We start from the raw sequence: 14,926 nt of genomic DNA, 5'->3' as shown, positions 1-14,926 counted from the left end.
AGACTTTCTATTAAAGGAGCACAGAAGAATCAAGCTGTAAGGTTTGACCTTGTTGGCTAAGCTAACTAAAGTGTACAGTATTATAGTAGCTAGCAACCTGACATGCATATAAATCACTTGGAAATGTTGAATAAGAAGGGAGAAAATGGAGATGAATTCAGATGTTGTACCCATCTTTAGTTTGGTAAGCTTAAAAATTACTTTACAAGGTACTTCAGAATCCATTCCTTACTTTTTACTACCGACTGTCATAAATGCTCTAGTCTATTAGCATCACAATTTATTAGAGAACCCTTTAGTCTTAGCATTTGGGCCCAAATTAACCAAAGGCAAGAACTGGTCAATTGTTTTCTTCTGTTCTAATGAACAGGTGAGTATCTCATGGATTAGAAAACCAGCCAATCCTCAGTCAAAACCCAATTAAAGAACATGGCCATATGCATAAATTGAGCTGATTAAAGAGTAAATATATAATTACTTTTTGAAAATTTCAATGCAATTTAGTAATAGAAGGAATTTCTATACGATTGTGTGAAAATTGGAATTGAACTGAAAGCCCCAGAGTCATTTCAAAAGATCTATCACTTTATCTCTTTTTGAAAGAATGACAGCATTTTAATATGCTGTTATACTTTTTCTGCAAAATCAGACTTTTTTCAAAAGGATTTTTCCCACTAGTCTAACTTCTGATAGTGCCTAGAGAATCTGCTGTGAAAGAGCAAATATTGTCAAATGTTAGCCATCAAATAATTATGGCAATTTTGCAGACAAAGCTCAAAAGAGTACACAATTTAACCAGCTGCATCTAATAAAGCTTTTTTATATGATCCCTGAGGACAGGAATTTTCCAGAATTATTGATGTTCCAGTAATTCCAAGATTGCTCCTATAATGAAAGCAGCCTTGAGGATCTAAATGGTATGCTATTTAGCTTTACAATACAGCAAGACTCCCTGGGGTCAGGCACAAAACATGCATTGTTTTTGTTATGGTTCACCTATACTGCAGCTGAACAATTCCAGATAGAGTTAATACTTTTAAAGCAACAAATAGTTACCCCTTTCTCCATATGATATTTTGGAAAAGCACAATACCACACATCACACTTACAAGACACAATGGACTAATTAAACCCAAAAAAGAATACAGCCATCTTGAAAATCAAAAGCTGTTACCAAAATATGAAAGGAACAAGAATATAAATGCTTACAGAATAAAAAGAGAATGAAATTAGTACAGTATTCTCCTTCAAAATGTTCCTCTGTCCTTGATTCATAGGTAGACTATATATTAGCATACACATCTTTGTATGTGTATGCTAACTCAGTAAGATCTAAGTCATATTGATGACTTCTTGGACTCTATCTTAGTGCAACAAGTGAGGAATATGCTCCCAAAGAAGACATGACTACCAATTTCAGAATTTAGAAGAGCAAATTCTTATTTAGTTCATCACATTTTAAGTATAACATTAAACACCTTGCCATTCTTTCAATGAGTCCTAACTACATTGCAAAGTTGGATTTATTGTATTATCAATACATATAATTGTAGAAAAGTTACTTTTGTAAATAAAACCTGTCTTATCAAGCATATAAAACCAACATTCCTTGCTGATCCACAGAAATGCCTTTGGATTTGATTACAAGATTTAAAATATTTGTACCTTTCAATGAAGACCTAACTAACTAACTAAATAACACTTGAGCAAAGTCCCTTTAAGGTTCTGTATCAGGCAATCTGTCCTTTCAGCATGCTTTCAACAGTGATTTCAGATTTATTATTTTGGAAAAAACACAGCATTTAACACAATTTAAAAATAAAAACTTTGAAGAAAATGAAGTAGAAATGGCATGCACATAGGTACAAACATACAACTTAATGCAACACTTCCAGGCAAACCATTCATTTTTTGAAGAGAATTTGAAAACCTCCTTGAAAGTGTTCCAAGGACAGGCAACTCATTTCTACCTCAAACACCTTTATTGCTGTTTCTACCTCCTCGTTTTAACTCATTGTTTCCAACAGAGATCTCAGTAAACTGAGTTATGGGGTGGAAGAGAGAACAGCAAGAGGATGCAGCACTGAACTGGCTGAAACTAGATGGGGCAATAATACGGAACTCAGCCCAGCAGGAAGAACATAATTGGGAGGGGGTTGGTATAACAGCAACAGGGAGAGTCTAAAAGTGGACTTGGATCCCGACGCTATTTTTGCTCCCTCTTCCCTCCTCTAGTCCCGTCCCAAGACGGCCATCCCCAAGGCTGCAACTGCCTGCACAGCAATCCAGCGCGTAAGGGAACAAACTCTGTGCGGCTCCCTTGCAAAAATTAAAATAAAAAAGCAGGCGTGGGGGGGTCACCCCTCAATATAGAAAAGACGTTTGCAGTCCTAGGCAGGGAAGCCCTTTGAAAGATCGCGGTTTCCAGTCAGATTGCAGGAATCCGAGCCGGCCTCGGGGCCACTGGGGGAAAGCAAAGCAAAAAAAAGCGGGGGTGAAGCCGATCGGGCCGCTCCCTCGGCAGCCATCGGAGGCTCCTTATTGGAGCAGAGTTAAAAGTACCCCAGCCAAAAGTGTGTGATTGGGAGGGGGGGATGTTCCTGGGCTGATGGATGTGAAACCCCACCAAGATGAAAGACAGACAGAGATTAGATAAAGATAGATTAGATGGATGAACTGATCTGGATTGAAGGATGCTCCAGTGCGCTGTAATAATCAGATCACCCCCTTTTCCGCCCTAAAAAAGGGGGGGAAGGGTTCTTGCAAACCGGGAGAGGGTGGAGGGCAATCCCACGGATACCCTTCCTTAATGCTAAACGACCCTTCCCCCAGGAGAAAAAGATGGGGGGCGCTTCCCTCAAGAACCCCCCTCCGGGTGAGAAGACGCAGCCCTGTGCTTCACCTTCACCACCGTCGCCCCTTGAACTGGGGGGGGGGCGGGGAAGCCGGCCGGCAGTCCGGTCTCCTCGCCATTCCGGCCGCCACCACCACCGCCCTCCCGCTTCTCGGCTCTCTCTTTCCAGCGCTCACCTTTGACTTTACCGAAGGTGCCCACGCCCAGCGTGTCCCCCAGGATGTAGTGCCCGATCTTCACCCGCCCATGCTCATGTTTCTGTTTATCCGCCGCCGCCATCTTGCGCCGAAAACCGAGCCTGCGCACCAGAGCAGGGCCTGGACGGTCCCCCCTCCCACTCGTGTAATGTGAAGGGGCGGGCGAGGGAGCCCAACGAGACGAGAGGGATGCGGTCCCTTAAGCGCCCGACCGACTCGGAATCGCGGAAGCCCGCGCCTAGTCCTAATTATGGGATCATTGTTTTTATTCTGCCTTTGTACAAGAAGGGCACAAAGATTATTGTTGAGTCAGATGCATTTGGTTCGCAAGCTAAGGCTGAGATGAATTTGGTTAAACACTTGGAAGAGGGGAAGCTGTTAGTAAATCCCAGGACTATAGGATAAACTGAAAAATCAAAAATTGACTTATGGCCAAGGATCCAGGAGAAAAGGTGCAACAGGTTAGGGGGCAAATAAAAAGCTCTTTAACAGTTCTTCCATTAAAAAACCAAACCAAACCCTCACCCATTATTTCAGAACATAACTGCCAGTTTTCTGCGTACAGTATGTCATTTAGGAATAAGTCTTGAAGCAAAATAGAATGCATCCTCCAGCCATTCTCCAGCACCAAATTACAGTTCAGAATGTAGTATAAACACTTTTCTGCATAGAACTGAATAAATGCAGTTATGTCTGGTTTAATTGCACAGCAACCATTTGATGCCGGCCATGCCATGGAGCTGACACATCCACGATTCCTGTATGAGTTGATACTCATTTCCATCATAACTGAAATATTTGCTTCAATAGCACTCCCTGGGAAAGGGAGAAAGTATCAGACTGGGAAACATAAGAACACTAAAACAGGAAGCTGCTACATCTCATATCAAACCATTGCCTTATATAGCTTAGTGCAACTTCTCAGCCTAACAAACAACTCTCATAGATCAGAGATAGACTATCTGTAGCCCCAAACCCAAGTTTCAGCTTTCAGAAGCCCTGAAAATTATTCTGCTGGACTCCAGGAGTAAATTAGAAATTGAAGGACATGATTTTCCTACCAGTTCTTCAAGGGAATGTAAAGAAAAGTGGGAAGATGTAAAAAAATGTAAGCAGGAAGGCTTAAAATCTCAAATGCATAGATCTGCCCAAAACTCCTGGCCAGGTCCACTGCCTTCCTTTGCTGCTTATTATTTTCAAATGCATCCACTCTCCAAAAAGATGTTATATCCTATCTCTTAAGATAAGCCAGTGATAGGATTTGGAGCATTCTCCAAATTCTCTATTTTATATATGGGCAGGCAGTTTGCCCATCTGAGATTAAATGAAGATTTGCTTGAATCACATTTAATTAAAATGAGGATCTGAACTAAACACAGTGAATTAGAGGGCTGAATCTAGCTCTAAGTTTCTAAGACTCTAGGGAGATTCTATTATTTTTTTAGTACTTTGAGATTCTGACAAATAAAATACAATCACCATTATTGATTTCAGGCCACATGGTTTAACTTGGTCTTCATTGCACAACATTGCAACTTGAATGTATTATTTGGGAAAGATAGTTAATATATTCTAGGAGATTAGCTTGGAGCGTAGTCATTTAACCTTTTCTTTGATGGAGATTGTGAACAGAGGCTCAATAGGCTTTGGAAAAGTTAAAAATAGAAAAAAAAAATCCTCCTTTGGTTTGCCTGGGATAAATACAGCATTTTCAACACTGAAACCCCTATTGAAATTGACCCCAAATGGTTTGTTTCCTTTTAAGCAATGGCATATTAAGCATACTGGCTCTTGTCTTCAGATCTGCTAATGTTTGACCAGTTGAGTTTTTCATTCAAAATGTGTAAATCTACTGCCTTGTACTGAAAGAATAAAATGAAAAGTTTGCTCTACTTCTCCTAAGAATTAAAGGGACTATTTCTGTGATGACATTACTAGGAATTTACTGTAAAATCTTCTACAAGAACAATCCTTGAAATTATTAAAATTTTTAGAATAATATCACCAAGCCATAACCTTGGAGTTTTAAGTTATTTTCTAATTATAGTAGGATGTTTTTCAATGTCCTTCTGGTAAGAAACCCTAGTTGCCAAACTGAAAGAAGGCAAGAAACTAATTGCATGGCAGAAGATAGAATAGTGGGGTTGTGAATTTTATTGTAAGGATGCGTTTTAGCTTTATAAATTATAAGACACCTAGTGTCATATGAGAGGGGAAAGGGAAAGGGAAAGGAAGAGGAGAAGGAAAGGGTGGAGAAGGGGGGGGGGAGAAGGAAAAGGCAAAGGAAATTTTTAGATATTTTAGAACTTGCATCTTCCTAAAGTGCCAGGAAAAGCTGGCTGAAAGTTTGCCTATCTAAATAATCTAATCTTATTTTATTTCAATGTTTATTATGGCCAAAATATCCAAATGCCCGTGATCTTAAGAGAGTCCAGTCCATTCAGAATTCCTCTGAGAAAGTTTTAAATTTAAAAAACATACCTAATAAGCCTAATAAGACAGGTTTTTTTCTGAAAAATGTATTGGGGTTAGAGATGTGAATGAACTGAGATATCATAATGTGAGAACCAATAATAGCAATTGGTTGCTGCTAACACTGGAAATTTGCTAATTGACCATTTAAGTGCCCAGGATCTTTGTTGTCTTTCCAAACATGTATTGCAGCTAGTAAGGCTAATGTTGTTTTGGCCATCATTCAGCTTTCTCAGCTCTCAGCCTTAGTGTAGCTGACCAGCCAGCCAGAAAGAAATATTAAATGCTGCTCTCTCTCTTGTGCTAATGGAACATTGCACATCTTTCCTGATGATCTTGTCAGCATAAATGGGAGTTCAGTTCATCTTTGAGAGCTCTGAATATGGACTCAAGGCTGTCCATGCACACTCTGGGTCCAATATTATTATTTTTAGATACTGCATGATTAAGGCTACTTTAAGTCTCTCCATATAATAATGAGTTGATCTGTGAAGATGCTGGTCTGAAGCATTTCCTGCTTTTAAGAACTAGATGAAAGCAAGGCAATGAATTCATTTACTCTGTGCCAATCTATCTCTGTGGCACTGTATCTCACTCTGTCAGCCTGCTTCCACTGTCTCTGCATTATATTGCCTGCAGACTGCAACTGTGATACCATCAAATCTTGGCAATGTGGAAGAGGTCCTTCCTGAGCTTTCCAGACACCTGTGCTAGGCTTCTTCCTTCCTTCCAAAACCTAAAGATCAGTGGTGGGATTGCACTAGCTCAGAGAACTCCAAAAAAGCAAGGGAAGAAGTAGGTACTTATTATTAATAGTGTTTTGAATATTTATAAACTGTACTACATTAGAAGCCAAGTTGGATTTTTTCCAGTCCTACTTTGTCTGCCCTAAAAAGACATTATGGAGAAATACATTTTTAATTTCAGTAAAACTCTTGAGCCCATCTAGTTGAACCTCAGTGGGTTTACTACCCTATGAAGGGCATTCAATATCTCTGCCCTTTTTATCTTATTCTTCCCCCAAAAATAAAGCAGCTTCAGGTGTCTGGAAGTCTCCCAATTATTTCTATGGGCAAATATTTTATATCATATCATGCAGTATTCAAATCAAGCCTACTTTGAATCTCAAACCTTCCATATGAATTGAATCAGAGCTAATTTGCACAGATCTATTCTCCACACTATTTTTTTAATGCTCTCCACTTAGTGACTAAATCTTTCCCATCACCCAATTGCCATTTTAATAGTATTGAAAGGAAATCAATCTGGGATTTTTCTACTTTACTGCAAAGTGGTACTTTATTGTATGTTTGGCTGGTAAAGTAGAGCATCAGCACAGAGCAACTGTCTATTAACCCATAGGAGCTAAGTACATATAGTCTCTACCATCCCATCGATGGTCTCTATAAACATTCTCATAGCATCCAAAATGCAGCTTTATCTAGAACAGTGGTTCTTAACCTGGGTGATATTGCCCTGTGGGGCCGATTTCATTTTTCAGGGGGGCGATGGAACGAAAAGGAGCGACGCGGGGGCAAAGGAATGAAAAGGGGGCGATATGGGGGCAATGGAGCGAGACGTTTTGGGGACACTTTTGAGACTTTTTCGTACAGTGAATCGCTGTATATCTGTTGTACAAAAATATCAGATCGCTCGCTATTAGTGGATTGAATTGTTTTCAAATGTTCCTCCAGTTAGCTTCAATACAGAACGCCATACATATGTGAAGACACATCGCTTATCTTCATGCGCATTGTGCAGCAGCCTCTACCCATTCAGTGGCGCACCGTTGGCCAGAATATGAGATATGGGAAAAAGACTGGAAATAAATTATTTGCATCAATATGTCCTGATGACAATTTTAAAGAAAACAAAAAGTGTTTGCATAAATTGAAGAATTATTTCCTATGTTGTGATTGAGAGGTTATGTTGGGGGAGGGGGGCGATGACAACTTCCTCATTGGCTCAAGGGGGCGATTCGTTCAAAAAGGTTAAGAACCACTAATCTAGAAGAAAGTTACTGATGTCGAACACTATTCAGATAAAAGTGAATTCTGCAGAGTTCCTGTTTTATGCCAGTATATAGGGATTTTTCTCACTTCAGTTCATATTTGAAATCTAATGCACTTTTTTGCTTTAATGTTGAAAGACCACCCAGAGCTACTGAATCACATGCATTCCCTAGGAGCATACTATCAAGTCTGATACTGCTGAACATGTTAAGTCCTAGTTATACTCTGAACAGGTAAATGTATGAACCTTTATTAAAGATTATCTTGTGAAAATTGCAAAAAGGACTTAATTCTGTTGCTCGCAGTCGTGTTCTGAGAGACTAGGTTAGTTTTGGCAGAGAGGCCAGAAGAATTGAGTCGATAATCATTATAAATTTATATTATGCTTGTGCTAGAATTAAGACAAGTTTATATTGTTTATTATACTGTAATGTTTTGCTGCCAATAGGGCTTTACGTTTTGTTTTGTTAAGTGTTGTGCTTAACTAAATAAAAATTTTATTAATTACGTTTAAGATTTAAAGCCCAACTGATTTTGATCACTCATGACAAAGTCTGGATCCAACCATAGGTCAAGCATATACATCAAATTATCAGCTCATTAGAATCCTTCATGTCTCCAAAGCAATTTTTCCAATACTTGTTACATGTTATATGCTATGAATATATTACAAATATGACACACAATGTATAATATATATTAGAGTAAGGCATGAGTATAGTGGGCCTATAGTACAACCATACCTAGCCTTTTCCTGAACCCACTGGGAAACTCACGTTGCTGGAATGTGTGTATCACTGATAAAGCAGGATCTTGGATGAGAGTGAATTATTGCTGACACCAGGTGGAACATTAGTGGGTGCAAGGAATACAGTGGATTCTATTTCTTCATGGAATCATAGAACAGGGAGTAACAATGTTAAGTTCCTGATGTGACCAGGGTAAGATACACATGAATTCAGAACAAACAAGTTGGGTATAAAGAGGAGAGTGGAATGAACCCAGACACCAAACTGCCTGACTCTTGCTGGAACAGGGGACACCCAAAGTCTGCCTCCCAGCCCACTCGAACACAGCCTTTTCACATGTTTTGACCGTATGTATTGTGTGAATGTGTAGCCTAGTTGGGCAACAATACGTACAGTAATTTGAGTAGCTTTGTTGGGTATAGATATTTGAATAGCCTTGTAGGGTATAATTTCTGTATTTGAATAGCCTTGTTGGGCATAGTTATTTGAGTAGCCTTATTGGGTGTAGTTTCTTGATAGTCTAGTTAGCATAGCTTATTGAAGTAAGCTAACTTTGAAATTAGACAAGTAATATATAAAAGAACTATTAAGTTTAATTGCACGTTCACCTTGCTTTTTTGTCTGAGTAACACAATAAAAGAATTATTGGAACTCTTATTTTGAGTGACTTGAACTCAATTTTATGACATACTTATACCAACCACTGTTATCAACTGTCTTAACTTTTGAGGTTATTGAGCAATTTTGAGAACATGGTACAAGTGCTCTTTAAATATTAGTTGGGAGACTTTTCCATCTCACAAAAAAACGGCTAAAAGCATAAGTCCTTGACTTATAATTATAACTGAGCCCAATATATTTCCATTGCTAAGTGAGATTGTGAGTTTTGCCCCATTTTATGACCTTTCTTGCCACACATTGTTAGGTGAATGACTGCAGTTAATAACAATTAAGTGAATCTGGCTTCCCCATGACTTTGCTCATTAGAAGGTCACAAAAGATAGTCACATAATCCTGGGACACTGCAACTGTCAAATGGATGCCAGTTGTCAAGCATCCAAATTGTGATTATGTGACCAGAGGTATTGCAACAGTCATTAAATGTGAAAAACAGTCATAAGTCATTGTAACTTCGGTCACAAAATTAATGTAAGTCAAATACTACATGTAGTTACAAGAAAGCTATTTCCTATTCATTGCCCCTACCTCTTAAGGTGTTATTTCCTTTAGTGCTACGTACAGAATGTGGGAAAATCTTGCTCTGCATTTCCGTAGGACAATTTCCCACTTTGCGTACCACCACATGAGAACAGGGTTTGAGGAATCAATTTCTCAACCTTGGCAACTGGAAGATGTGTGGACATGCTGGCTGGAGAATTCTGGGAGCTGAAGTCCAGACATCTTCAAGTTGCCAGGGATGAGAAACACTGCTCTATCTTAAGATTATACTGTAGAAATTGTAGTCAAATTGCAGATACTGAAACACAGAAATCACAGTACAATGGATCTCCCATTAATACAGGTCTGACCAGTTCAAGATTTCAATTATAGCTCAAATGGCATTATGTATATGAAAACAGAGACCTAATTATGAACATTCCACTGAATGTTAAAACAAATCTGATTTAAGAAATGTGCTTTGTATATGTGAGGAAAAAACACTCCATATTTTAGTCAAATTTCAGATTAATAAGGAACAAGATGAATCACCAAATTTGAATAAACTGAACACTGCATAAAGATGACATTTTGTTTTTGTAGAGTAGCCATTTATTTTAAATCAACATCTGAGTCCTTAAGATGAGCTGGAAGCCACAACAGCAGCTCTCTTGGGCTTTGGCGCTGTTCCTTCACGGAATCCATTCCTGTATAAGGCAAAGAAGAAACAGGACTTTTTGCATTTAAGCATTTCTATTTATTTGTGTTTTTTTTCTTTTCAAAAGCAGCTTATCTCAGTTACAAAATGAAATCACTTAGGAAATCAGATGTTCAGACTTTGGTTTTAAGAACATCACAGATAAGCTGCTAAAATCCATATAGCAACCACATTCGCACATCAAAGTAAGCTGAAGTTGTGACTCCCAAATCATTTGGATGAATTATATTACATTTAAGCACAAGGTTAGAGTCCTTTAAAGCTGTTCTAAAGAAATAAATCATTAACCATGATTTGGGAAAACATTTCAAATTTACTCCAAAGGAATTTGCCTTAACCTTGTGTGGAATGGCAATCCAATCAAAATGGAGCCTTATTAGTACTTTCCTGATGGGATACCGTCAGGAAAGATAAAACAACCTAAAAGAAGGCAATACAAAACTACTTCAGCACTGCGGCCCCCCCAAAATTACACAGTTTATCTTGAAACCATCAGAAATCAAGCTCCTCTCAACAGAGATTTGATTAAGCTTTTGCAAGGAATAATGATAAAATCTCGGTGGTACTTATGGTAATGATGCCATTAAAAGTCTCGGCATCATTTATTTATATGGACACCCACAGACAAATGAACCTGGGTGGCATATAGCATTTGTAGGAATACGCATGAAACAGATATATTGTGATTCGGAACTCTTGGCTGCACTGTTCTGGCCAAACAACTTGATACTTCTGAATTTCAGCCAAGATAAATTTAGAGGGATCTTACCTGAATCTTCTGTAAACTTTTTTTAGATGCCTCATACGGCCAGTCCCAGTAGTATTGCGCCTTTTGGCCTTAGCACTCCAGTTATCTGGGGGGGGGGGGAGAGAAATGGTGGTACACAATTTACACTCCATTTTACTCCACGGAGTTCCAGTTACAGTGCCCCATTGTATTCCCAACAGAAATCCAAGCCTCAGTGTTTCCATCCCTGTACAAGCTTCTATTTCCCACATTCATGTTAACACTTTTTGAGAAGTCTAAGGAGAAAAATAATGAAAATATTTTTGATATAATTTTAGACCAGTAATAACTTGTTGAAAACAATTCCAAATAGAGAAAAATTAAACACAGTAAAATTATGATGAAAACCAATTTGGTCTAGAGGTTGTTTTAGATTAGGAGCACGGAAGTCTTGAGCTCCATTCATTCTTTAGGCATAAAGGTCAGCAATAGCCATTCTGCTCAGTTCTAGGAACAAGAAAATGCAAACCATTTCTGCAAATGCTGTCTAGAAAACTGCAGGTATGTCCATATAGTGAATGTGACTTGAAGGCAATGAATCAGGAGAAATTTAATAGGATATGAAGCATTTTGTTGATACACTGCATTTGAATTAAATTCGATAAATAAAAGCCTGACATAAAAATATCCTACAGAATACCTAACACCTTGCTAAGAAGCTAGTTGCTATTGCAATATTGTTTAGTGGGGAAGGGATTTTATAGCAGATGGAAGTATGTAACCAACCGTAGCTGGTTGACAAATATGTTACTGATCATGATCCACTAATCATGGATCTAATTAGTACTACAATGGACAAGCATCAGGAAATCCCAGGGACACAAGTTAACTTTCTGGGGGGGGGGAATCAACGGCAGCCCACTTTGTCCATCCTTGCCAATGCATAGTTCCATGCTCTAAATACTAAAGTTACTTCCTGTACTTTGAAAAATGACAATCTTACATTTTCTCTTGCGTTTAGCAGGATATCCACATTTTCCACAGGTGGACTTCTGGAGATGGTAGGCCTTAGATCCACATCGCCGACACAAAGTATGTGTCTTATTGCGGCGCTTGCCAAAAGAAGATGTTCCTTTTGTCTGAAACAGACATGGAAATTACTTTACACAAATGATAACATTACTGCAACTCTTACCTGTTGGATTATAACATCTGGATGATTCTTAAGACACTTTGATGCAGCAACAGTAACTAACAGGAGAAAATGCTTTGCATCAAGTTGGTCAAAAACCATGCCTGAAAAATATTCACTTTCACAAGTTCTGTGGAAACTTTAAGCAAACTTCTAGATAGCAAAACCAAAGCAATACCCTATCAAAATTTATTGAGATGTTTTCTCTCTACATAAAAATCTTTTTGTATGTTTATTTGAAAAGTACAACAAAACTCTTTAGAAATCCATGTCTGTAGACAAGGATTAAAGCTTTATCCCTAGGCCTTAGGACAGGGAAGTGACAAGAAGCGCCCATTTTGCAAGTCTGTTATATGGCACCTTGGTTTTCTTTTGTACTGGATTATTTTTTACTTTTATTTTTTTTAAAAAAATGTTTTAGTAAATTGTTAACCACACAGCTATGCATTTTAAAATGGGCAGTCATAATTTTTTATAAAGTATGTAGTCTTCAAAAGTCTGTAAACAAATTAATGGAGAATTAGTTGTCAATTGTCACCAATAATTATGGCTATTTACTGCCTTCTATCTCAGGAGCAGAATATCTTAGAATCTCTCTTCCTGGCTAAGGTAAGGTGATAACCATTATTTCCTAAAATATAACTGCAAAAGTAAAATAAAGATTCCCATCAACCCTAACAGGTTTTGTACCTTTGTTATGTCATATTTTAGCTGTTATAGCTGTGTTGATGTAAAGGTAACTCAGTGTTCAATTAACTGAATTTAACAGTAGAGATACTATGTATGCTGATTTAAAAGTCACAACACAACATTATTGAAATCCTACCTGACATAGGAAAACATGGTTTACTAATAGCATTATTTCAGCCATTATATAAAGTTATGAACAAATTAAATTAGCCAGAAAGGTGAAGCAAAACACTGAAATTAAAGTTATTCTGGGATCAACCGTAAAGCACTTTTAAACTCAAATATTCACTAAGATATTATATTTATGCTCTTAACTATTACTTAACTCACTGCCTAAATCCTAGTAAATTATTATCTACATAGGCTCTAGTAGCAGGCTGTTCTCTATTTAGAACACTTTGCAATATCCCATACTGATCAAGATTGATGGATAATGTATCCCAAAACATTCAGATCACACATTGGGAGAACTAGCATCAATAGATCAGGCACAAACTCTGCACGGTGGAAGAAACTGCACGTCTGAACGGCAAAGCAGAAGAAGACATGGTATGAGCAAAAGCTGCAGATCTTTACGTGCCCTTCCCTTATTACGCCTTTGAACTAAAGGATTCCTGAATTATCTAACTGCAACGTATCTAGATCCCAGAGCTCAAGCTAACGCCTCTGAATAAGAGATGTAATTGAAACCTGTTAACCCACACACGGTATCCCGCCTTCTAAATTCTGCGTAATGAATTGCAGAACCACGCTTCATTCTGGGGAAACTACAAGAAGTTGAGAGTAGTTGAGAGGAAAAACTTGAACCCAAACAACCGCGTAGAAAACCTCGTAAATTGTTCCTTCCTCTTAAAAGTGAGAACCGCCTGGCCCTTCACCCCATCTCAGAGATGCCCAACAAACCTCTGAAAAGTCACCGTTCTTCTACTTAGGCCTAGATTTGGGACAGAAATCATCCGTTGTCAACCATTGTATGAAACCGGGATCGAGTTGGGAAAATACCCCTTTCTCTAGGTCTGATAAACTCTGGGCACATTTTCCCTCCCGTATCACGGGAACAGAAGTCTCCCAAACCACTGGATGGAAACCGATTTTCCACCGCACAACATCAACTCACCATTCTCTTTCAGCCGCCAGAACAAGAAAGAACTAACTCCGCCCCCACTTCCGCAATGCCTTCCACACGCTTCCGGTAAAGAGAGAGCACCCACTGAATAAGTCCGCCAAGGCCAGGACGGAAGGAAAAGCGATGAACGTAAGAAGCCAGGCTTTGGGCTAGCTGGGAAATGACGTCCACAGCGCCTTCTGCGCAGGGCGGGACTCAGAGGAGCGTTACGTGGTTCGTTTGAACTTAGCTAGCGCCACTCAGTTACCTAGTTTCGCACAGGCACTTGAATTATAAATACAGTATGGGCTGGTTTGTGCAACTGGGTAAAGTATAGTTGCCTGCTTTGTACCTCGGAGCATCGTACAAATATAGCCATAAAGCCTCCTCTGATCAGATGCAATTCCAAGAATTAATGTAACCCGAGATAATGTCCCTCCAAACTATAATGCTAATTTAATCAAACTATTCTCCAATGCAGGGCCTTTCAACCTTTTCACCCATTGTACCACTTTTAGGATATGGCAACATTCGAGTACCACCAGTCACCTAGCAAGGTGTCAAAAACTTGATGATCAAAAAAAGGAAAAAGTAATAAAGTGCAGGTAGTCCTTGACTTACAACAGTTCGCTTAGTGACTGTTCGAAGTTACAATGGCACTTTAAAAAGTGCCCCCCAAGCCACAGCCGAGCAAGACGCCTGCCCGCCTGGCGGCGCTCTTCCTCCTGTCCAAGGTTTTCACTGTTGTGAACATTTCTGTTGAGGATTGGCAGCGGGGGTGGAGTGGGTGGGTGTTTGGTTTTTATTCCCCCCCCCATCTGCTGGGTGGTTGCAGCAGGTTTTGGTCACTTCACATGACCCTGGGACACTGTGATCGTCATAAATATGAATCAGTTGCCAAGCATCTGAATGTAAATCACAAGACCCTGGAAATGCTGCAACATTCCAGCTGATCGGCGCTTCTTCTGGGCTCAGCAGAAGCGCCAGGATCAGTGCTGCGTTCCAACTGATTGGTGCTTCTTCAGGAATCAGCAGAAGCACCAGGATCAGCG

The 14,926-nt window shown here is 39.1% G+C and overlaps 3 protein-coding genes and 1 non-coding gene across 5 annotated transcripts in view; 1 reads left to right on the top strand and 3 right to left on the bottom strand.

The window, feature by feature from the left end:
* The window catches only part of PRKAA1 (protein kinase AMP-activated catalytic subunit alpha 1), a 30,853-nt gene extending 27,176 nt beyond the window's left edge, over nucleotides 1-3,677 (bottom strand). Inside the window, exon 1 of one of the 2 annotated variants that reach the window (XM_039331826.1) lies at nucleotides 3,031-3,677. In XM_039331826.1, coding sequence (XP_039187760.1) covers nucleotides 3,031-3,133 — 103 coding nt within the window. In that variant the 5' untranslated portion in view covers nucleotides 3,134-3,677. The other variant, XM_039331828.1, reaches the window with a different exon arrangement.
* A 6,354-nt stretch (nucleotides 3,678-10,031) lies between these two features.
* Nucleotides 10,032-14,026, bottom strand: RPL37 (ribosomal protein L37). The gene is made up of 4 exons (XM_039331829.1): nucleotides 13,887-14,026; nucleotides 11,891-12,026; nucleotides 10,930-11,014; nucleotides 10,032-10,149 (listed from the first exon to the last, which is right to left on the bottom strand). The coding sequence occupies exons 1-4, from the start codon at nucleotides 13,887-13,889 to the stop codon at nucleotides 10,080-10,082; spliced, it is 294 nt and encodes a 97-aa protein (XP_039187763.1). The 5' UTR covers nucleotides 13,890-14,026; the 3' UTR covers nucleotides 10,032-10,079.
* Nucleotides 10,229-10,308, bottom strand: LOC120302841. Its single transcript, XR_005555237.1, has one exon. It is a non-coding gene; the product is annotated as a small nucleolar RNA SNORD72 (small nucleolar RNA).
* Nucleotides 13,950-14,926, top strand: part of C7 (complement C7) — a 42,976-nt gene continuing 41,999 nt past the window's right edge. The window contains exon 1 of the mRNA XM_039331825.1: nucleotides 13,950-14,024. Coding sequence (XP_039187759.1) covers nucleotides 14,019-14,024 — 6 coding nt within the window. The 5' untranslated portion in view covers nucleotides 13,950-14,018. The remainder of the gene's footprint in view (nucleotides 14,025-14,926) is intronic.

The sequence above is a fragment of the Crotalus tigris genome, unplaced genomic scaffold (assembly GCF_016545835.1).
Source record: "Crotalus tigris isolate CLP2741 ecotype Arizona unplaced genomic scaffold, ASM1654583v1 scf7180000024438.1716836, whole genome shotgun sequence".
In the NCBI taxonomy this organism is placed as follows: Eukaryota; Metazoa; Chordata; class Lepidosauria; order Squamata; family Viperidae; genus Crotalus; species Crotalus tigris.
The sequence above is the reverse complement of the archived record's forward strand: the minus strand, read 5'-3'. Positions and strand labels throughout refer to the sequence as shown.